At 48.3% G+C, this 23,051-nt stretch overlaps 2 protein-coding genes across 4 annotated transcripts in view; one reads left to right on the forward strand and one right to left on the reverse strand.

Annotated features, from left to right (window-relative positions):
• The window catches only part of Tbx5 (T-box transcription factor 5), an 86,934-nt gene that overhangs the window by 13,774 nt on the left and 50,109 nt on the right, over window positions 1-23,051 (forward strand). Inside the window, exon 1 of one of the 3 annotated variants that reach the window (XM_029478099.1) lies at window positions 21,514-21,661. The exons of 1 other annotated variant lie outside the window; for it this stretch is intronic. The gene's annotated coding sequence lies outside the window, so the exon portion shown is untranslated. Of the gene's footprint in view, window positions 1-21,513; window positions 21,662-22,190; window positions 22,305-23,051 lie in introns of those variants that run through there. One more of the 3 variants, XM_029478100.1, reaches the window with a different exon arrangement.
• Window positions 20,255-21,542, reverse strand: LOC110294928. Its single transcript, XM_029477796.1, has 3 exons — window positions 21,439-21,542; window positions 21,116-21,196; window positions 20,255-20,980 (listed from the first exon to the last, which is right to left on the reverse strand). Exons 1-3 carry the CDS (start codon window positions 21,540-21,542, stop codon window positions 20,284-20,286), a joined length of 882 nt encoding a protein of 293 aa, XP_029333656.1. The 3' UTR covers window positions 20,255-20,283.

Consider the following 23,051-nt stretch of genomic DNA (forward strand, 5'->3'; position numbering starts at 1 on the left):
TGATATGGCAGCTGGCTACAGGTGCCTCAGAAGTTTTGGCTATCTCAGGAAATCCTAAAGGAAAAATATCAATAGTTCCTGCCTTGCAAAAGCAGTCTGTAAGGAAAAAATACACAGGGCATAGGTGGAGGCCAGAGTCTGGGTGAATCCCTCTCAAATTACTTAAAAGACAAGACCTTGGGGCCAATGGCTGGTGGTGTAGTTCAGTGGTCAAGCCCATACCCCACGTGCACGTAGCCCTGGATTCGATCCCTAGTGGGCGCGCACGCACGCACGCACGCACGCACGCACACACTACGCACGCACGTACGCACGCACGCACACACTAAAAAAATAATGATTTATAGTTTAAAAAAATAAAATAAAATTCCAGTTTCAAGGCATTGTTTTCGAATGTTTAATTTCCCCAGACATGCAGTCGCTATTTTCCTGTCACAGATGTACCCAAAGCAGCTTAGAGGGCTTTATCTTAACTTTCCAAACCAGTTTACTTAATTTGGGGGCGGGGGACATACTCTGCTCCTGTTAATGGGATTTTATTCCTTGCTGTGCCAACTTCTTGGGGGTGCGAAGCCCTGAAAATTTCAGGGCTTTGTTCCCGTCTATAAACGGATGTGGTTCGAAGAAAGAAAGAAACGAAGAAAAGAAACACTATGCAGACAGTTGTTTTCGCAAACAGCTGGCTCCAACCTCCGAAGCAATTAGCTGTTTTCTGAATAATTCGCTCCGACTGGCTTCTGTGTCTTTCTTTGTCTATTGGCCACTAAGGCTGAGATAGTAAAACCCCAACTAGCTGTGTTTAAAGTTTCTTTAATCAGTTATCAGCGTCTTTTTATGTCAAAAATAGCTTGCTTGGTAGCTCCAGTCAAGCCAACTGGCTTCTCTTCAAACTGGTTTGTCTGAGGCTGGGGTTCCACAGGAAATGCTTGGCTCTTACTCCTAGATGGGACCCCATTGATGTCAGCTGGAGTCCGGCCATTTCCTTGGGCTAATAAAGCCCCCAGAATCCATGCTGAAGACCTGATGAAAGATGCTGGCTGCTTTTCGGTGGCAATGGAACAATTCAACATGTCCTGGGTGTGTGTGTGTGTGTGGGTGGGATGGGGAGAGGGCTAGTGATTCAAACCTGCTTCCAGACAAGCCCTAAGGGTATAATGGGTGGTTTGCATTTCCAGAGCTGTAGGGATGGGGTGATGGGGGCAGGGGAGGGACAAATGAGAAAATCTGGGGAATGATAAAGGCAGGATGAATGGGTATATTTTTCACTATAAATGATAGAAGTATACTTTGGGTAGAAGTGTGACTTTTTTTTTTTTTTTTTTTTTGAGATGGAATTTCTCTATGTAACAGCCCTGGCTGTCTCAGAGCTGGCTCCATAGACCATGCTGACCTCGAACTCACAGAGATCGTGGGCATTTCTATGTCAGAGAAACCACTGTTATTCAGAACCCCATCAATGTTTTTTGGGGTTTTTTGTTTTTTTTGTTTGTTTGTTTGTTTTGTTTTGTTTTGTTTTGTTTTTGTTGTTGTTATTGATAGGACCTCTTTTAGCCCAGAGATCTGCCTCTGCCTCTGAGTGCTGGGCTGAAAGGCTTGCACCTAGCTGTTCATGTCTCTTTTACCTTTTTTAAATTCTTTCGGCGTGCAAGGGACAGTCTTCCTGCCTCGGCCTTCTGAGTGCTAGGATTGCAGAGGGATACCACCACCATACCTGGTTCTATTACTGACTTTATTGAGGTGAGGATTAAGTAAAGGGGGAAACTCAGGAGCTGGCTCAGTGGTGAAGAGCACTCTTGCTCCTTTTGCTGAGAATCTGTGTTTGGTTCCCAGCACCTACATGGGATGGCTCATGTCTTTCTATAACTCCAGCCCCAGGAGATCCACTCCCTCTTCTGGCCTCCAAGGGCACTGCAAGCACGTGGTGCACAGACATACAGTCAGGCACACAGCCATATACAGATAAAATACAGTGATGGGTACTCTGAAGCCAAGGTGTCCCAAGACAAACTGTGATGGTTTCCTTGAGCATTCGTGGGCATTTCTATGTCAGAGAAACCACTGTTCTTCAGAACCCCATCAACGGTTCTTTTTTTTTTTTTTTTTTTTGATAGGACCTCTTTTAGCCCAGGCTAACTTTGAGCTTTGTATGTAGCCTAGGTTAACCTTGAACTCTTGCTTCTACTTCCTAAGTGCTGAAGTGGCGATGTTACAGGTGTGTGTCAGGACACCTACACCTCACTCTGTCTTAGTTTTTATTCTTTCTTTTTTTCTGAAACTGAGCATCTACTTGGGACTCTTCTGAGGCCATGTTTCACTTGGCAACTCAATGCCCCTGCCACCGTGCTTGTGTGTATAATTTAATATATATATATTATACATTATATATGTATAATGTATAATATACATACACACATATATAATTTCTAATGAAATAGATACAAAGTAAATATTCTGTTAACATCTTCTCTGAACAGTTATCTGATTATTGCTGAAATCCTATATGACCACCTGAAGGCCATGATTTAAAAGCACAGGGCTGACTCTGATGAGACCTGACTGAAACCTTGGTCTCCATAACAACAGTGTGACTGTCTCCAGGTGATCTCATTAACCTGTGTGAGCTTTAGAAAGTGGGGTTGCTACCTCCGAGATGGAACTGTAAGATTTAAAAGAAGTCTGGCCATGTCAAGATCTGTAAGGTCCCTGGAAGGTAAGGAATGCTTCTGGGCTGGGTGTTGGGTGGCTCAGCTATAGAGAGTCTGCCTGGAATCCCCCCAGTGAGGGGCTGGGAGCACAGGCTCAGTGTGAGCAAAGCCCTGGTCTCTATCCCCAGTGCTTCTAATGATAAATAAACAGACCCTGAGGGTTGTAAGAAAACACGTAGGGTGAGCATCCCCGGGAGGGCCTGACCCGGCACATGTACATGGTGGTCAGCCCCATACACATAAGGGGTCAGTGTGAACTTAGATCTAAGTTTCAGACTGTGACAGAGACCATGGAGGTGACAGCAGGGCCTGAGCAGGAGCAGCGCCAGGGTCATACGGGTGAGCTTACAGAAATTCTGTCACCCAGGACTATGAACACACCTCCCACCGTCATTGCGCTAGCCCTCAGCCCACATGCAGTCAGATTTTCATAAAACGAAAAGTGTTCTAAGGAGTTTCTGGCCCGTGTTCATGGGGCAAGATGTGGTGGATGCTGTCAGACGGTTCTAATGAGAATCGAGTGCTCATCTATGAATCTGTTCTCAGCCACTCTCTCTTGGAAAATGTCATTATTCCCCCACATGGCCATCGAGTGCCCACCCACAACTTTCATTATGTCGCTAGGAGGCTATTTATAAGGTTGAATGAGACCCATGCACACGTCTCAATGATCATCATTTCACAGCAGCCTTTGCACACAGCTCCCCCCAGAGTGATGGAGGCTGCCGACAGGGTACGGGAGATGGAGCCACTCTGTGTTCTTTGTGTCAGAAGATGAATAACTGTCCTTTTACTGTGGAAACGTCACTTCCTAGTAGCCATGATGCTACCACTCCCCAAGGGAGGGGAGTTTGCAGAGGCTGGGAAGACAGGCAACTTTAGAGCCAGAGAGCCTGGTCTTATGTTAGTGGGATCATCAAGGGGACCAGGCTTTACTGATCTTTGCACACCGACTTCCTGAAGCAAGTAGTGGTCGTTTGGTATCACACTGGCGGCATTCAGCAAGACTCTGCTTCGTTCAGCTCTCAGAACTCCAACTGGTTTACATTTTAAAAGGGCAACATATTGGGGCAGGGCTTGTAGTTCAGTGGGTAGAGCACCTGCCTGGTATGAGCAAAACCCAGAGAGATATAAACTGGGTGTTGGGGAGCACGCCTGTGATTCCTGCACTGAGGAGTCAGAGGAAGGGGGATCAGGAGTTCAAGGTCACTCTTGGCTATGTAGTGAGTCCAAAGTCAGCCTAGAGTACATGGGAACTTGCCTGAATAAAAAGGAGAGAGAGAGAAAGAGAGACAGACAGAGATACACAGAGACACAGAGAGAGAGACAGACCAGACACACACACACACACACACACACACACACACGGGGGGGGAGGGAGGGAGAGAGAGAGACAGAGAGACAGAGAGAGAGAGAGACAGAGAGAGAGAGAGCGCCAGGTGCTGGTTCAGTTGGTAAAAGCAGGGGGCTCACACTTCTCACTGCCTGAGTTCAGTTTCTAGAACTAGCATGGAGAAGAAGATAATGGAGTCCTAAGGGTTGTCCAAATGCTAGCTAAGACACAAGGACACACACACACACACACTACACAATAATAATAAAATTAAAATTAAAAAAGAAAAAGAAAGACAATGAATTAAAGAGAAGCCCCCATCAGATCATGAAATTGAGGAATCTTACAAGGTGCTGGCTTCAGGCATATTTAGAGTCAAAGATACTTAACAATGCATCTATACAGCACACTATAAGATTTATGTAATAGATCAACACAGAAGCTGATGCTGTACCTCGGTGAGTGCTGTCTGAAGGCATAAGCCTAAAAACCTGAGTTCAATCCTTAGAACCCACTTAAACATGGATGGTGAGGACCAAAGCCGTCTTCTGGCCCACGAATGGCACCACGGAACTTTCCCCCTCCCTCCATATTATATGCACACACAGTAATAACAAGGAAAAAATTAAGTGATACCTATAGGGTGCTTATAATTTTTCAAGTTTGTTTTTATTTATGTGTACGTTTAGCTATGTGTGAGTGTAGTGCTGGCAGAGGCCAGAAGAGGGAGCTAGTTATCTGGAGCTGGAGTTAGCGATGGTTGCAAGCTGCCCATGTGGATGCTGGGAATTTAATTGGAAAGAGCAGCCAGGGCTCTTATCTGCTGAGCCAGCCCTTCAGGACCATATGTACTGTTCTTAAATGGAGCACATAAACTAAAGACATTGTCTCTCTCCTCTCTGATGAGAGGGCTGCTGTTTACGGAGAATTAGGATGGTATATTCCTAACTCTGAGCACAGTCACCTGGTCAGACATCTTCCTGTCTTCTGCCTTTTACAGAAACCAGTTTGCATTTCCTTACTGTGGATTGTCCCATGTACAGCTTGTCAGCTTTGTCTTTCTGTGCTGGTGGAAGGCAGTCTCCTTGGCTTTGGCAATTTGGAAGAATACAGTTTAACTGTTCTGTAAAATATCTACAGACTTGAGTTTGTACAATGTTACTATGTGAATTTGTATTTATTTATGTTTGTTTACATATTTAGTTATCTATGTATCTATCTATGTATCTATGTATCTATATATGTATCTATTTATCTGTGTATTAATCTATCTATCTATCTATCTATCTATCTATCTATCTATCTATCTACCAATCTACTGAGACAGAATCACCTTATATAGCCACCTCAGTCTGGTCTCCCATCCATGTGATCCTCCTGCCTCCGCAGGGTGAACTGGTAGGGTTCATGTGAGTTCTCTCCAGTCAGGTGTATTTCCACGTGTCTGCTTCCAGATTTGGGTCACTTGAAAGGTCGTGTTCAGGAAGGTAGCCTTCCTGCAGAAGCAGAGATGTGCTGGTCTCCCTTCATCGCTTTATGTGCAGCACATGTCTAGTATCCCAGAGTGGGACTGGTTTAAAGATATGTCATATACCGCCTGACTTTTCACTCACAAGTGCCTTTCCCCACACTGTGCGGTGGAGCTCTGAAGGAATTGTTTATTGAGCTGAGAGCACGCTGCTCTTCCAGAGGCCCCACGTCGGGTGGCTCACAAGCACCTGTACCTCCAGCTTTAGGGGATCTGACGTCTCTGGTCTCAAAGGGCTCCTGTAATCATATACACAAGCACATGGATGTTCACATAAATAAAAAATAATGATAGAACATCTAAAAAATATTATGAAGCCAGTTTTATCTGCTGAGCCTCCAGCATTTCCAGACAATAACAGGTTGCAGTGAATTTAAATTTGAGTTAAAGTGAGGTAGAATTTTGGAAAAGGGCCTGCCAGAACCCTGAAGGGTCTGTATCTCAAGTGTGCTTTTGTACATATATTTTGTACATGTATACACTCGAATGTACACACAAGTGTATATCCTTTTTTCCCTCTTTTCTCTTTCTTTTCTTCTCTTCTCCTCCTCTTCCTCCTCCTTCTTCCTCTTCCTTCTCCTTCTCCTCCTTCTCCTCCTCTTCCTCCTCCTCTTCCTTCTCCTTCTCCTCCTCTTCCTCCTCCTCCTCTTCCTCCTCCTCCTCCTCCTCTTCCTCCTCCTCCTCTTCCTCTTCCTCCTCTTCCTCCTCCTCCTTTTGAGATAGGGTTTCTCTGTGTAGCCCTGGCTGTCCTTAAATTCACTCTGTGGATCAGGCTGGTTTCAACCTCAGAGATCTGCTGCCTCCCAAGTGCTGAGATTAAATAATGCACCCCCACCACCTGGTTACACATATGTACTCTTGATCCCACACAGCCCGCTCCCACTTTATAATATAAGCTGCTTTTAATTTGCTTTTCTTTTGGTCCATGCTGAGGACTGAACACAGAGCCTCACACATGTTGAATGTGGACTCAGAGAGGAGCTGCTCCCAGAAAATGGAAGACGTGTGAGGCGAGGCAGAACCTTCATTTGCTTCTGTCTCTGCTCTAACTTCAGTATCACTAGGTCCAGCCACACTGTGGTCAATATTGAACTGAACCATGTATCCCTGCTTGGTAGCCTGGAGGCTGATTTTTAGACTAAGATGAGATCAGAGAATTAAATTAATTCCATGTATATAGTTCCGATCCACATCTGCTAAATTTCTTGTGCATGTGTGTGTGCATGAGTGCATGGGTGCACATGTATATGTGTGCATGTATGTGCATTCATGTGTATGCGTGAATGTGTGTGCATGTACATGTTTGCACTTGTGTGCATGTGTATATCAGTGTGCATATATATGTGTGTATGTATGTGTGTGCACATGTGTGCTTGTATATGTGTATGTGCATGTATGTGTATGTGCATGTATGTGTGTGTATACATGGTGCTGTTCATTTCCTCTTTTACTGAAATGGGATCTTTCTCACTGGTCTGGAGCTCACTGAGTCATCAAGGCTGGGCAGCTAGCGAGTCCCAGGGATCCACCTGTCTCCACCTTCTCAGCACTAGAACTACCAGCATGTCCTGTGCTGCTCTTAAGTTCAGGGGTGTTAAATTTAGGTTCTCCTGCTCATGCAGCAAGCACTTGGCTGACCAAGCCCAGCCGTCTCTGTAGTCTGCCGCTCCTGCTCAATTTCCTTCTTAAACACAGAGAGTGGGCATGAGCTAAGGACCCATTTGTGCTGAGGAGGGTGCTAGGGGATGGTATGAACTAAGCTGAGCACACCAGGCTTTTCCTCTTGTGACATAGTGAGCCGTCATGTCTACTGAGTGGGCTCCTCCAAGGTGCCAATCTGTCAGAAACCCTTCCTGTACGTGATGGGTCTTCACAGCTTCATGCTTTCTGATACAGTTGCAGACACTCACTAGACCAGCTGTGTCAGGTTGGTGTTTTTCCTCTCTGCCTGAAGATTCTTCTCCTATCAGATAATTTTCTTAGTTTGCTCATGGGTCACTTCTGCCAGGGGTGTATTGAGTGTTACACATGAGCTCGTATGAATGGACCCTCATCTACTCAACCCCACATTTTCAGGCCTTACATGTACCAAGGTGAAAGCTACTTCATAGATGCCCCAAGCCTTTGGCTTGGACCAAGCTTGAATTCCCTCCATTGCTCAGAAGAAGAGGATGAGGTCCTCTTTGAATAGCTCCAACCGCTGTCATTGTTTCATAGTCTGGATACATAGTATCCTTGCTTGGTTTGGTTCTCTTCTTAAAGGCTTGGGGAAGGAAGAAGGATTTTGACATAAATGAGCAGAGATGGGAGGGGCTGGATTTTGGGGTCCACTTGATGGGAATCTTCCTTGCATGTGAATGCTCAAGAGATGAGTATCTATTCACTGTGGCTTGGTCAACATCCAGGCATGGCTTCTCCATGACCTGTGGGATGGGGAGAAACCCAACTGGGAAGGTCAGCTAACTTGTTGTCAGATACTCCCTAAGCCACCTCCTTGTGTTTAGCCAGAAAGCCTCCCTTGGAAGTTTTGAACTGACAAAACCATATTCTAGTTGGAGCTTCATTCTCAGCCATGGCACTGGCCGGACTTGGAAACACAACACTGCTCAAGCTGGTGTCTAGGTGGGAAATTTCCTTTCTCCAGGAAATGTTTTCCCAGGGCTTGCAGATTTGGGTGAAAATTATCTATGGCGAATAAATGCAAGTGATTTATCATGACCCTGCTTTGAAGACCAACACTCAAGTGAAGCCATACCTTGTTAGGCTTTAAAACTGAGATGAGAGGCCGGGCAGTGGTGGCACATACCTTTAATCCCAGCACTTGGGAGGCAGAGACAGGGGAATTTTTGAGTTCAAGGCCAGCCTGGTCTACAGAGTGAGTTCCAGGACATCCAGGGTTACATAGAAAAACCCTGTCTTAAATAATAAAATAAAATAAAATAAAATTGAGATGAGAGGACTAGAGAGATGCCCCAGAGGTTAATAGAACTTACTGCTCTTCTGAATTAACTGAGTTTGATTCCTGCACCCACATCAGGCAGCTCACAACTACCTGTTACTCCAGCTTCAGGAGATCTGATGCCCCTGGTCTCCCAAGGCACCTGTACTCACATGCCCAGAAGCACGCTCACATGCGCGTGTATACACACACACACACACACACACACACACACACACAATTTAAACTAATATTTTTAAATTGGTGTTAAAGAGTTGAGCATGTGCCCATAGTTGTCAGCACTTGGGAGAAAGGGTATGGTGAGTTCAAGGTGAGCCTTAGCTCTATAACAAGACTCTGTCTCACAAAACAAGGCAATTAGAATAATAATAAAAACGATATCCAAAGGAAAACTAAAGAGGGGTCTTGAGTAATATTCATGGGATGCTTATCAAGCTCGAGGCACCCTGCTTGTCACCTGAATACATCCCCAACAGACAGAGAAGCCTGTAATTATTATGGCTTTAGAGAGAAAACCAAAGCCCAAGGTGCTTGTACACCAAGACCACAGGCTATGCAGTTATCAGTCTTAGAATTCGAACCCAGGACCCTGGGGATTGCCCACTCTATCTTACTCATGACCAGGTACTCATGTCTCCCTTGCCTGACTTCATTTAGTTGTATGTTTAAAAAAAAACATGGGTGCATGTGACAGAGTGTGTGTGTGCAAGCATGTGAGTTCATGTGGTGCAAGAGTGTGAGAAAGTGAGTGTATCTTGTGTGAGTGCGTATGGTATGTGCATATATAGGTGAATGTGTATGGTATGTGTGAGGGTGCATATGTGTGTATGAGTATGTATGGTATGCATGAGTGTGTGTGTGTGTGTGTGTGTATGTGTGTGTGTACATGTGGTATGTGTGGTGTGTGTGTGTGTACATGTGGTATGTGTGGTGTGTGTGTGAGTGAGTATATGTGATATGAGTGAATGTGTATATGTGCGTGAGAATATATGTGGTATGCATGAGTATGTGTGTGTGTGTGTGGTGTGTGTGTGTGTATAGGTCAGAAAGCTGCTCTAGGGGAGCTGGTTCCTTCTTACACCTTGTTGGATCAGGGCATAGAATTCAGGTCATCAGACCTACATGAGAGCACCTCTACCTACTTCACTCTGAACTCTTGAAACCCACCTCCGTCTCTCACTAAGCTGAGAGACAGCTGGCTCTCCAATAGTCGGGAAGAGAAAAGAATGGCCCAGGTTGGGAGCATCAGTTACCTGAAGAATTCTACCATGAGGGCTAATACAGTAGCTCTGTTGGTAGAGGACTTATCTGTTCTGCACAAAACCCTGGCTTGATCCCCAGCACCACAGGACACTAACCATGGTGTGGTGGTACACCCATACAATCCCGGCACCCACACAAGGAGGCAGGAAGATGGAAGGCTGGCTGCACATTGAGTTCAAGGCCAGCTTGGGCTATATGAGATCCTGTCTTTCCTATCAGCTTCACCATTGTGAGGTTCCTTTGGCCCATGGCTGTGGATGTCAACTATCCCGATCTTGGAAATGGGCCCGCATGTCTGGATACTTTCCGTAAGCCAGTGTGTAATGACAGGACCCTCTTGTTGGGGATTGAATACATCACCGCCCAAATTCATCTGCTGGAATGTGACCTCATGGGGGGAATACTGGCTTTATAGACGCAATTAAACTAAAATGAAGTCATTAGGGTGGTCCCGCCTCCTTGCCCTCCCCACCCCCATTAGACTGGCACCCTCGTAAAAGAGCAAATGTTCACCTAGGCACATGGGAGAATCCATAGCCTTGTGGAAGCAGAGATGAGAGTCATGCATCCGCTGGATACAGAATGCAATACGGGTTGCTGGGAGTGGTTGTCATTGCCTGGTAAAGAGGAAAGGTCAGCTCCTCGCTACACAGAAAGAACTGACCAGCTGAAGCTGCGAGGAAACATTTCTGTCACTTAAGTTACTCAGCCATACCAGCCCCAGGAAATCCAGACAATCCTGAAGGAGAGACGTGGGCTGGGGAGGGTGTTCTGTGTGGGTGACCACCAGCAGGGAGTTTGGGGTGGTCCTTCCAAATCTATTTAGCACACCACAGGGAATGTGCTCTTTGGGAGAGCAGCCCTTGCTAGTGCTAGTCACCACAGAGTCATGGATGGTGTCTAGTGTCTTTGATTTGGGGCTAGTCGGGGCTGGGTTCACCCCAGGCCTTACATTTGCTGTCTTGGGTGTGATGATACCCCTAACAAGTAACCATCTCAGGCTGAGTTTTGCTTATGAGTCTGTGGGTGGCTGCACGGATCTGACCATTGGACTCACCGGGTGTCTATGACAAGCTGCCAGTCAGGGGCAATGAACCTGATTGGATGGCTTTGTTGGTGTTAGCTGGGCATCTGTAGGATGGGGAGGGTCACCCAGTATACTCAATCTCTCACAGCCCGCGTGGTTTTCTTTGTGTTTCCCCGATGGGGAGTAACCAGGAAGGGAGAGGCAAGAAGAGACAGCAGGAACTGACCTCACTAGGCTCAGAGGTTGGTGTCTCAGTGACACTGGATCCCCAGGACAGTAGGTCTGAGGTCTTGCCCAAGGCCATCTTGTTTGTTTTGTTTGTGCTTTGTCTATTTGCTGTCGAGACAGCTCTCAGACCTTATTAGCCCAGGCTGGCTTAACATTCACTGTGTAGCCTGAACTAGCCTCAAACTCCTGGTAATCCTCCTGCCTCAGCCTCTTGAGTGCCAGGATTGCACGTGAGTCATTGGCTCTCGTTATGTCTTCTTCCGTCTTTTCTCCCTCTCTACCTCCCTTCTTCAGTGCTGGGGGCTGGAAGCCAAGGCCCCCAGCATGCTAAGCAACCACTTTACCATGCAGCACACACACCCCAGAGTCTGCCATAAACATCTGATAATTTAAGATCCAGGGAGCAGATTCAGAGTCCCTGCCTCCGAAGGTCTGTCCCCATAGGAAGAGGACCTGAGTCAGTGGTTAGTTGTGGCTGTTAAGTGCTGATTGGGATAGAGGCAAAGGCTGCAGCAGAGGGTAGCTGGGGCCCTGATAACAAAGTAGCAAAGATCAGTTATCCCCCCACCACCACCACTTTGGAGCTGGGGCCAGGGTGTCTGGGGCCTTAAGCAACTCTGGCCTTCTCCTTCTGCTCTCAATAGCATCTCCTTCTCTAGAAGCCTCCGTCAGAGGACTGGCAACTTCTTGCCAATTTTAGTTAGTGGCACTCGTTTCTTCCTCAGGGGACCAGGGGCACACTGGCCTGTGGAATTCTCCTTTCACCTCCATTTTGCCTCTGAGGTTCTGAGGTCTTTGACAACATGTTTTCAGAGCCCTGATTATGCACAAGTCTTACTCTTTTTTGGGGGGGGGTGGCTGTTTTTGTTTGTTTGTTTTCTCTCCTTTTACAACTGCCCATTGAGGAGTGAGAATCATTGCACAGAGCAAGAAACAAACGGAAAAGCTGGGCATACACAACGGGGGAACTGGCAGAGTAGAAGTTTGAACCTACAGCCACATCCAAGAGCTTCATTCTGCAACCTGGCTTCCCACCCCAGTAACCTCTCTCCATACCCAGGCCCACTGTGCCTTAGAGAGAGCGAGACAGGCTACAGTTGAGCTGAGCCCAGGAAAAAACCCTCTTTGCTCTCCAGCTTTTAAATCTCTGTGCTCAGCAAGATCCCGGCTCTCCTTCCCTACTCCCTCCACTGCTTCAAGCCCCCACCCAGTGAGACCAAAAGGTCAGAGCGTGGGTGATGTGAAGGGCCCGGCCAGCAAAAGCAGCTAGAAGCTCAATATTTTCTACCAGCTATGGGGCAACACCCTGGATGTATAAATGCTTGATTTTATTTTATTGTTATTATGGCTCAGGGTCCAGTATGGGCCATAAATGAATTTAAGAGACTTCGGAGTACAGAATTTAATATAGCTGGTGTCATTAAAGAAAAATGGTACAGAGAACCTGTGGGGACAGGCAGACCCCCACCCCCATCCCTGTCTCTCCCTCGCCATCTCCTGTCATCTGCCACCTTTCGGGAGTGAAGGAAGGTTGGGGGTAGGGTAAGTCCTCCATGGGGGGAGCAGGAGGGGACTGAGCCAAAGTGAGCTGGGGACTCCCAGGGAGGGGGCAGGGTGGGGGTGGGCGTCACCCTTCCCAGGATGCCTGCTGCTTCAGTGAGTAAATAGTCAAGTAGGGACACTTAGGGGGCGGGCATGAGACAGAACTTTCTAGATAAGGAGGGGGCTTATCAGTCTATAAAAATACCACTTTCACCTATCAGCTGCCTTCTTCTCCTGAGAAGAGACAGAGGGTGGAAGAAAGGAGCCAGGGATGAGGGATGGAAGGGAGAAAAATGAAGGACTGGTGAGGGCCACACAGAGAAACAAAGAGAGGGATCTTTGGGTGTTCCCTCCTCCATATATATATGTAAAGAACCTTTTTCTTTTGCTCCAAGCTTCCCATCATTCTGACTGCTGTTTTGTTTTGTTTATTGTAAGGAAGGAGAGAGTGTTACAACCCCGCACATTACTGATTCGTTCATTATATCTGATCTGAGAGCATCTCACATTCCCTGGTCTGAGTCTATCTGCCATATCGGCATGATATATTTGATTGCAAGTGTATTTTTACCTTATGTGAAAAGTACAGTAAATAAATAAACAAACTCAAATGGCAGGAACAGAAGCAATGAACAACAGAACAGTTGCCAGGCAGAGAGAAAGGACAGAGGCACCACCTGTGTAAAGTCTTGCGGGAAGGAACAGAAGGTGCAGGGATGGGGAACAGAAAGGGGGCTGGGTGGGAGGTGAGAGCAACAGACAGGAGCCAGCACAAACTTCAGGATGTGTGGAGGTGGAATTTCATGGAAGACCTTCAGATGCCTTTTGGAGGGCCATATGCAGGGACATGACAATCATATGGCATCTCTTGATTGTACCTAAACAGTCAGCTCAGAGATCCCTGGAGGAGCTGGCGGGGATGATGGGTGGAGGACCACAGTCAGGAGGTCCCTGAGGAGTCATTGTGGTGTGGCTTGCCCAGGGTTCAGAGGATGCTGGCCCCAGTCTCAGGTAGGCTCTTAAAACCAGGTCCTCTATATGCCTATTCCTCCTTGAGCAGAATCAAGGACTCCGTCTGACCTGTGTTTGCTGAGCCCACATGGTTCCTGGGGTCAAAATGGGTTGATTTGCTTTAAGGCCCTGTAGCTTCTGTGAGGCTGGCAGAAGGCAGGGAAAGGTGGGCTGAAAGTGGAGGTACCGATGGACTCATTCTGTCTGCTCCCGGTCCACATGTCCATCTTTCCTCCCCAATGGGTGGCTCTCAGGCTGGACAAGATCTATTGAGTCAACAGATTCTCTTAAGATGGATTTACCAAACCTGCCTGTGAGCCTCAAGGGAGAGTGTCTGGATAAGGGAAGGGATTAGGCCCATGTGTGGCAGATGTAGATGTATAAATCATGAATGAATGGGTATGAACGGGATTCAAGGTGTGCGTGCGCTTACGTGTGGGGTGTGCTAACTGTTGACTGTTGTGCCCCCTTGCACACTGCATTGTAGATATTTAATATGGCTGGTGGCTGATTGGTGTCCCTCCTGGTTGTGCAGTGTGCTGGACCCCAAGGCGGGGGGCGGGCAACCAGGTGTGAGGTCGGGCAAGGAGAAGTTCCTCCTGAGTGTGTACGTGTCCGAATCGCCTCTGTCCAAAAAGTCTCAGGTTTGCATCTGTGGCTGGCTAGGACTGATCATGGGCATTGCTACATTGCCCTGCATTATGATGTGTTCATGAGACATGCTAAGCTACATGTACCGCATGCGCTCTAAGTGACAGTGTCCTTGGCATTTTGTTGCTTGATTCCCTTGCTGAGGAAGTCCAAGCTGGTGGCAACCAGGGGTGGGGGTGGGGTCCTGGCTACTGGAAGCCAGTGAGACAGCTTTCTTCTAACACCACTGAGCAGAGGAGGATAAGACCAGAGACATCTTGAAACAGTGGTTTGCCACCAGCATCTACTGGCTCCTGAGAGGTCCCTGAGCATTGTCGCTGGGAACAAGGCTGCCTGGAGCTGAGCACTGGAGGTAGCCAGGAGGAAGCTTGGGAAGCTATGGAAGATCGGGATTCTGTGTGTCCGTCTAGAGAGGATGTCACTCTGTCCCCCAATTGCAGCCACTGTGTGCTTTAACTGTTGGCATCATACACCTGTGTGCACCTAACACCTGGTCCTGCTAGCCTGGGAGTTGAGGGCTTCCCACATGTTTGGGGGACAGGAAGAGGCACACTCAGCCATACATACTCGCTCCTTTTTTTTCTCAGGCACCTTTTGCCCAGTTCCCAGGAAGTGGCTGTGGACTTTGTTTCCAAATATAGACAGGGGTGGCCCCTGGCTGTCTGTAGACATCCCTTCTGGCCTCTAGAATGCTGTGCCTCAAGAGAACTGAGTTCCAGAGGCCAGCTTCTGCCCCACACCTGGAATGGCTGGTGGCACACTAATCATAAAGGTAGAAGATTAAAATGGAGAGATGGGAGGAGTCAAGGGGTAAAGGGGCTTGCTGCTAAGTCTGGTGATCTAAGTTCAATCCCCAAGACCCACATGGTGAAGGAAGAGACATGACTCCTTCAAGTTGACCTCTGATACTCACATGCATACGTCACACACCACACTCACATCCCACCCCACTTACACACACACACACACACACACACACACACACACACACACATGCATATACATACATGGCCCTTCCAAGATGAAAGACACATACATGATTATCCTATACCACCCGTGCCCCATGCCCCTGTACACAATAGCTCACACATGTTTTCATACAATGAGGTACATGGAAAATAATAAGTATATACTCAAATGTATGTGTACATATTATAGGCGGATGTATGGTTTAATACTCCAAGGAAGCTTACATGATGATATAGCTACACAACTCCAAATTGACACCTATTTAAATGTATATATTTAAATACCTCAAGAGCCCACACAATGGCGCAGACTCCCTTGCCAAATGACATGCAATCATAAATAATGTTCAACGATAGGCTGGGCAAGGTGGTGATTCACACATTTAATCCCAGCACTTGTGAGGCAGAGGCAGACAGATCTCTGAGTGTGAGGCCAGCCTGGTCTACAGAGTGAGGCCCTGTGTCATAAAAAACAACAACAAAAACAACAACAGCAAAAACAAAAAAATTAAAAAACGCCAAAAAACCAAGCACAACAGCAGAGGCTGGAAATGAGGCTTGGTCAGTAGAAAGCTTGCTTATCATGAATAAAACCCTAGGGTTCCACCCCCCAGCTCAGCATACAAGGGCTGTGTGGACAATGTTTATAGAAGGAGACTTGGAGGCCCCAATCCTGGAGATTTAGAAGTCTTCCCAGGGAGACATTCCCTGTAGGGTGGTAAGGCAGCCTAGGTGCAGGGAATAGAGGGACAGGACCTGACAGTGGGGACCCTAGAGTCTCCATTTCAGGCACTGAGCTGGACTAAACTCTCAATCCCCTTTCTAAGGAAGTAAATTTGCTTTTGGACTCAGGCAGCCTTGAGCACAGGGTACAGATCTGAGCATGGCCTGGGACCCTTCTATGACCCTCTACCTGGGCCCCAGGATATCAGCACAGAGGAGAGGCTAATGGCGACCTGCCTTTTCTCCTGGAAATAGAGTGATTTGGAGGGGAACTTAAGGACAGTCAAGCCTTGTGATCCTCATAGCCCTATCCCACAGGCTCACTCAGCAGGCTAGCCCACAACTGGGCAGCATGAGGGGGTAAGGGTAGGTGGGGGGAAATTCCCCTACACAGGGGGCTCCCATTCAACTCCTACCTGGGGTGCCAGGGACTAAGATGTGGATGTGAGGTTTAACTGCTGGGTCTGTCTTCCTGTTCCCTACACCTGAGTATAGCCCTTCCTCCTGCCTCCAGGGCAGTGTGTGCTGGCCTCAAGGCTTTGATAGAGGCTGGGATATGGGCACACAACCATTAGGTTTGTAAAGCAAGATTTCATTCATCATTCATCCTGGAACCCAGTTGCTAAGGGCCAGAAAACCAGGGTCCTCTACCCACTTCGCTGGCTGTCAATGGGAGAGGAAGAGAGAAATCGGGTACCCAAAGAAGTCTGAACTTTTCTCATGGAGGCCAACTCTTTGGCAAGTACCTAGCCCAACAGATCTGCTTGAAAGCCTTCCCCAGGTCCAACGATGAAGAGGCCAATGATGAAGGTGCTGGGGGTGGGATGGGGGTGGTGGGACTCTGTAGTCAGAGAGCCTGACCGGGACCCAGGTCAGTGACCCCCCCAGCACCCCCCTCCCGAGAAACTGCTTCCACAAGGCAAGGGACACATGTGACTGTTTCACTCTGGCAGAACTGTATGGAGCTGAATGAGCCAGGGGGACTCACATCAAGGCAACCCTGGCGTGCTGCAAAAGTTCATTAGTCTTGAACCTCAAGTGTTGGCAGATTCATGAGCCTAAAATATCTGCATGCGTGTGTGTGTGTGTGTGTGTGTGTGTGTGTGTGTGCGCATGTGTGTACAGACACAAGTCTTGAGAAGACAAGAATACAGAAATACCGAGAATGGGAGTTGGGAGTTGGGAACGTCGAGTGCTTAGTGTTCTGTTCTCAGCAACAACCGACCCCCTCATGCTTGTAATCTCAGCCCTGGAGAGGTAGACGCTGGAGGAACAGACATTCAAGGCCATCCTGGGCAAACACGGGGAATTGAGCCAGCCTGGTCTACATGAGACCCATCTTCAAAAAAAAAAAAAATAACAAACAAACAAACAACAGAACAGAACAGAACAGAAAAGAAAAGAAAAGAAACAGATGAGACTTGGAGACATAGAAGATGCTGCAGTCGCCCCCCCACCCCTACCTGCCTCACCAGGCTGAGACTAGAGAAGCTGGGTAGGCCCCACAGATGGCTAGGAGATTCACTGAGGTTAGACGTCCATTCAGAGTGATTATTTACCCTCCCTGGCCAGTTCTGAGAGAGTTGGGGTACATCCACAGCATGCAACAAAGCTACCATCCTGCAGCTCCAAGGCCTTGATTGGCAGCAGTGGGTCTGGACCTATCTCCCTACGGCCCTCCTGTCTCTCTGGGTTTCTTATTACCAAGCTGGGCTGTCAATGGTGGAAGAGCACTATCTCATTCTTTCCCAAAGCTTGTTCCTTCTCACAGGGACTCAACAAGACATTTAGCCTGGATTGTCCACTGGCCACCGCATCCCCCAGAGAAGAACACTCTCTCTCCTCACCCTGAAAATTTAAGGAAGAGCTCAACCAGAATATTCCTTTAATGTTTTCTCTGTCACATCCAACACCAAACTCTTCTTGGCCTGTTGTTCCTAAACGAGAGAGGCCGATGTCAGTTTCCATTAATGTCAAATGTTCTCCTTTCTGACTTCCTCCTCCGGAGAAGAGGTGGCTCCAGGCCATCGAAGGAAGGGTTAAGGTGGAACATCTAAAGTCCCAGACCTGGCTGGTTCCACCAAGGGTTACCACTCAAAAGGGTCCCCAGTCAGGCTGATACTAAATATCATTTTTTTTCCGGCTGATACTAAGTAGCAATTTTCTCAAAGCCAAGGGTACCAGTGGAAGCACTCTCAGGCTTCCATACTTCAGTGTCCACATCTAGACACAGAGGGATACAAGGCTGGACTGCCCCTCCGTCTCCACTGTTGACAGTATTATAGGTGGCTCTTGGTCACTACAGTGACCAGGAAACCCAGAGTCCTTCATGAAACACAGCTCTCCCACCCAAAGCAGTCCAGTCTACTTCCTAACAAGGGTTCTTCCTGTTGTGATTGGGACAGAGGGACAAGCTGTCTCTGCTTCCAGAGCCTTCTATCAGGGCTGGGTGAGGCAGGAAGGGATTGACTGGGGGGGGGTGGCGGGGGGCAGCTAGCAGCTGATGGGGAAGAAAAATTAGAGGTCTCGACCAAGCAATTGTCTTGGTGACTGATCCTTCCACTTTGGGGTTTGGCTACCCCCCTCCTCACCCTCGCCCGCACCCCCACCTCCCTTCACCCCTCTAAAGTCATTACCAGAGTTTTCACTTACAGCTCCAGGCAGGAGTGTCAGCTCTCTTTTCTTCCTACCTCCTCAGTGGGCCCCAGCTGAGAACCTTGTACTCCCTGAGGAGAGGAAAGAAAGCTAATCGAAGGCCACCCATATTATCCTCAAGGATCAGGGTGCCTGCATGCGTGTGGATAAACTGATGTTTCTTGAACACATGTGTAGGCCCAAGTTTAAAAGTCTGATGTGACCTTGGTAATTTCCTAAACCTGAAGCTACCACCTCGACCTGGTATACAGAAGTAACCATTCCCAACTTCTCCTTTGTTTCCCCGGCCCAGGTGAGGTTCCTCTCCCCTCCCTACCCCACCCCTGCATCTATGCACGGACCTTTATGAAACTCACTTCTTCAGGGCAGGCTGGCTGGAAAGGGCCCCCGGAGGCCTCCAGCATTGGACAGAGGTGCAGTGTCATCTCTGGTTTTGAATCTGGCCCTTTGAGCAAGCCCAACACACACGTGTGGATTTAATTTTCCTTTCTTTCTTGCTTTCTTTCTCCCCCCCTCAAAGGGAACAAGAAAAATCGTCTTTCGTGTCGACAGCGCGACACCATTCCTTCTGCCAAAGAAAATTTGTCTTTTCCAGAGCCCCAGAGAATAGTGCACTCCTAACTTTCCTTAGCACCCTTCTGTCAGGGTATGGGGGGATCCAGACAGGTTCCTTTTCATTCAAGGGGGACCCCAGCCCTAGAGTTATTAGCCTAGGTCTCTGGCAATAAGGTCACCACATACACACATTTTGAGGCCCCTGATGGTGTAGAAGCAGCGTCTACATCCGCAGAACTTTCATCGACTTTGGGATTGCAGGTAGGATTCAAATTCCCCCGGTTCAGTGCAGCCCCCGCAGCCCGAGGAGGCTCCATGCCATTTCACTTCAGACCCTCACCCTTTGGGACTGGTGACCACCCAAATTAAGGGGGGTGGGTGTTGGACAGCGTGTCCTTTACCACTGAGTTCTACAGTCACCTAACTGCTACTTTGAGGGAGTGAGGACTCTTCGAACAGCTTGTTGTCTTGAGAAACATTTCCATGTCTTATCTCCTTGATTTGAAATACAAAACAACCTGTCCACCCACTCGGTTAAGAGCAATAATCATAACCAGTGGGATATTAGAAGGGTATATTGAATATTGGATAGTTACGAACCTAGCCAACACTTTCCCTGAAGGCCCAAAGCTAAGAGGCTGGAAGCTGAGTAAAACATTGGAAAGAACCTTCCTGAAGTCCTGGGAAAAAAAAACCCCACATAATAAAGTCAGATTTCACTGGGCAAGAGGGAAAGTGACCTCCTGAGGGGGGAAAAAACCCCCAAAAACCAAAAAACCAAAAAACATTCCCACCCTCCAAGGAGTCTTCCTTCTTCAATCTAAGTTGGCCAAAGTTTAGTTTTCTCGTCATTTCTATTGTCGTTAGAATTCTTATTAGCTTTCCCAGGCCTGTGTGCTCTCCTCTCTACTTTCTGACCCCAGAGGAGACCCAAAGGAGGCAGGGACGGGGCCATTGGGGAGGGATACTGAACTGAGTCTGTGTTCCCGCGTGCTCTCTTTGCTTTACTCTAAAATTAAAGGGGGGAAATGTAAGGAATAGCAATAATACGAATACTAACAATAGTAGTAGTAATAATAATACAAATAACAGCAATGGCTCCTTACGTTTTGTTTTAATAGAATTCCGGGTCTTCCTATCTTTTGAGGTATTTAATATCGAGGCTGAAATTTTGCAAAAGGGGGCAAGGAAGTATGCCGAAGGGAGAAAAAACAGCGGGGAGCGGGGTTGGGAAAGCGCAACTCTTGGAAAGAAGGAAGGTGCGTGGTGTGTGTGTTGCTGCCCTCTCGAGAATTTCCGCACAGAGGATGAGGGTGAAGCGGACAAGGAGACGCTGAGATCCGTTCTGAGGCTGCAGTGTTTTCCCGTGGCGGTTGCTTTCTCCAGAGCACGGGGCCAGTCTCTGAAGCTGGGCTTGGCCCAGGTAGTTGCACCCGAAATTGCCGAGCAAAAGGGGAAAGTGAAAGGAACTCGGCCCACTCGCGGGGCACCCTCGGTCTGGGTTTCCTGCCCCCACCTCGCTTTTCCTGGTCACCCTACTCGAATAGGGGGACAAGGATTCTGGATTGCATTCTTGGGTGAAAACGTGAATTTGGGGGTCAGAGTCGTTCGCCTGGGAAACGAAAGCAAAGCTGGAGCACCAGGCCGGGCAGCCTGGACTCTTGGGGAAGAGAACAGGGATGCACGCTGGTGTCCTGCATCCATGCTGCAGGCTGCTGCCCCGCTGTCCCTTGGGGCCTGACCTTGGCTCTACCGCTGCAGGGCCGCCCGTGTCACTGCCGCTCCAATCCTCAGTGGACCGCGACCAGAACCGGGTCGTGCTTCTGGGAATCCTAAAGTTTCAGGGATCGCAAAACCCCAGGATAAACACGCGAAGCTGGGGACAAGTTCAGATGGAATGTCTGGCTCTCCTGGGGCCCCCGCAACGCGGGGGTTGTGGGGGCAGGGGGGGGGGAGGAGAAACTTACCCTCGGGAAGGCCTGACGCTCGCTTGCTCCGTGTAGGGCAGGCCTAGCTTATTGCCCGGAGCCGCTGGGGTGGGAGAAAGTCTGCGCGGTTTCGTAACTCAAAACCCAATGGGTTTCCAAATGCGCGTAGAAGCTTACGCAGACCCACCCGACCTCTCAGAAATTCTGTCCATTGATCCAACTAGAAATAATTGCCGATTTCCACAAAACAAAATAGAGCGCCTCGACCTTCTGCAGGATCCGGCACTGAAAAAAAAAAATCCCTCTGCACAGTGCACTCGTCTCTACCCCTTCTCCTACCCCGCCCCACCACACACTCGCACCCCGCCCCCGTCTGGCCACTCTGGGACCCATTGCATCCCCGGATCTCACTGAAGGAGCGGCAGACCGAATGGCCTTTCTCTCTACAAGGAACCTTGGCAGACATCTAAGATATCTAATATCCACTAAGATAGCAACCAGTACTTATTTCAGTACTGGGCATGAGATATGGCACCCCAAATGTAACCAGCTAAAAGGGCCTCCTCTACAGAAAAATAAAACTGTGTAAGTAAGAAACCTTTACCTTTTGCTACGAACCTTGGGAAACCTTGGTTTCCTTACAAATGGGGGCTAAAGTGGGCTCGGTCCTCACTTCTCTTGATCTTTCTAAGAGAATCGATTTTGCTTCTATTTGTGTCTCCTGTTCACACTCTCTACTCGGGGGGGGGGGGGCCACTGGGTTTATTTATTTCTTTATTTCCCCCAAGGTCCAGGCATGCTGGAGTTGTGTCTTCCAGTAGACCTTGATAAACGGAAGATGGGGAGAGAACCCAGCCTCCCGCCACTGCCCGCCACTGCCCCCCAGTCCAGCGTGACAAGGCGCGGGCTGGTTGCGTGACTTGTGACGTCTCCACGCCCAATAGGACCAGCGGCTGGTGAGATAGTCGCTATCGCCTGGTTGCCTCTTTATTTTATTGGGGTATGCCTGGCAATAAACAGTAATATTTAATTTGTCGGAGACCACAAACCAACGGCAAGCTGGGAGGTACTTGCTTTTCTTGACAGATCCTGGAAGAAGTCTTCGTTTTAAAAGGGGGGTGTCTTTGCGGGAGGGGGGATGTCTTTTCAAAACTCATTGTGAGCTACCTCGCCTCAGTGAGCAAACCCTTTTGGCTTCTTGGCTGAAGAAAGAGTGAGGTTATTGGAGGTGAGTCTTGTTGGGGGGAAAACTAAAGGGAGGGACAGATATCTATCTACAGGGCGGCCTTAATTTTCCCCAGAGCCTCTGCTTCCCACCCTACCTAAGCCTGGCTGAACCCCTTCCTGACTGGATTTTTATCTTCTATCACCTGGAAGACTGGATCTTATGTGCCAGGTTGTAAGCAAAATACAGAAAACAACATTGAGTGGTGGCTGGCTTCGTGCACCATCTAAGCCCAAGGAAGGAAGTGTTTCTGGCTGGGTTGTTGCTTGGGGAAGGCCAGCTTTTCCCTCTCGGGAAGGGCCTGCTGATTATTTATGGGGATTAATTTTATCCTCAAATCTCTGTGAATGTAAAAGGGATTGGCGAGGTCTGTCTGGATTTCCCCTATCCTTCAACCAGAGATGCAGGCTCTCAACCAGAGGTCAGATGGGCTTTCAGCTTTCAGTCCTGCACCCAAGGTTGAGGTTGCCTCTCTGTTCAACCCCAAAGGCTTCCTAGCTGATTTTTTGAAGCCCGAAGAAGGTGTTTGCACAAATAAATAGCTGGCCTTGGCCAGGGTCTGTGTGAAAACAGACCTGGAAACTAGAGAGTGGGGTTGCCCCTAGCTGCCCCCATGCTTACAACTGCAAAGTCCACTGGCTGAAGTTTTTGCAGGGGTGGCCTGCAAATTTTGCAGCCACAGAGGCTAAGATGTTGCCGGAGTCCTATGAGCTCTCTCTCTCTCTCTCTCTCTCTCTCTCTCTCTCTCTC

Source organism: Mus caroli, chromosome 5 (assembly GCF_900094665.2).
Source record: "Mus caroli chromosome 5, CAROLI_EIJ_v1.1, whole genome shotgun sequence".
In the NCBI taxonomy this organism is placed as follows: domain Eukaryota; kingdom Metazoa; phylum Chordata; class Mammalia; order Rodentia; family Muridae; genus Mus; species Mus caroli.

What these genes read in the sequence shown, in the direction of transcription:
- LOC110294928 (XM_029477796.1), bottom strand. Translation starts at nt 21,542, where the DNA reads ATGTCTGCCAAGGTTCCTTGTAGAGAGAAAGGCCATTCGGTCTGCCGC. An exon ending in AGTGGCCAGACGGGGGCGGG is followed by an intron (nt 21,197 to 21,438) that starts GTGCGAGTGTGT and finishes GAAACCGCGCAG; the next exon opens with ACTTTCTCCCACCCCAGCGG. An exon ending in AGCGTCAGGCCTTCCCGAGG is followed by an intron (nt 20,981 to 21,115) that starts GTAAGTTTCTCC and finishes CTGAAACTTTAG; the next exon opens with GATTCCCAGAAGCACGACCC.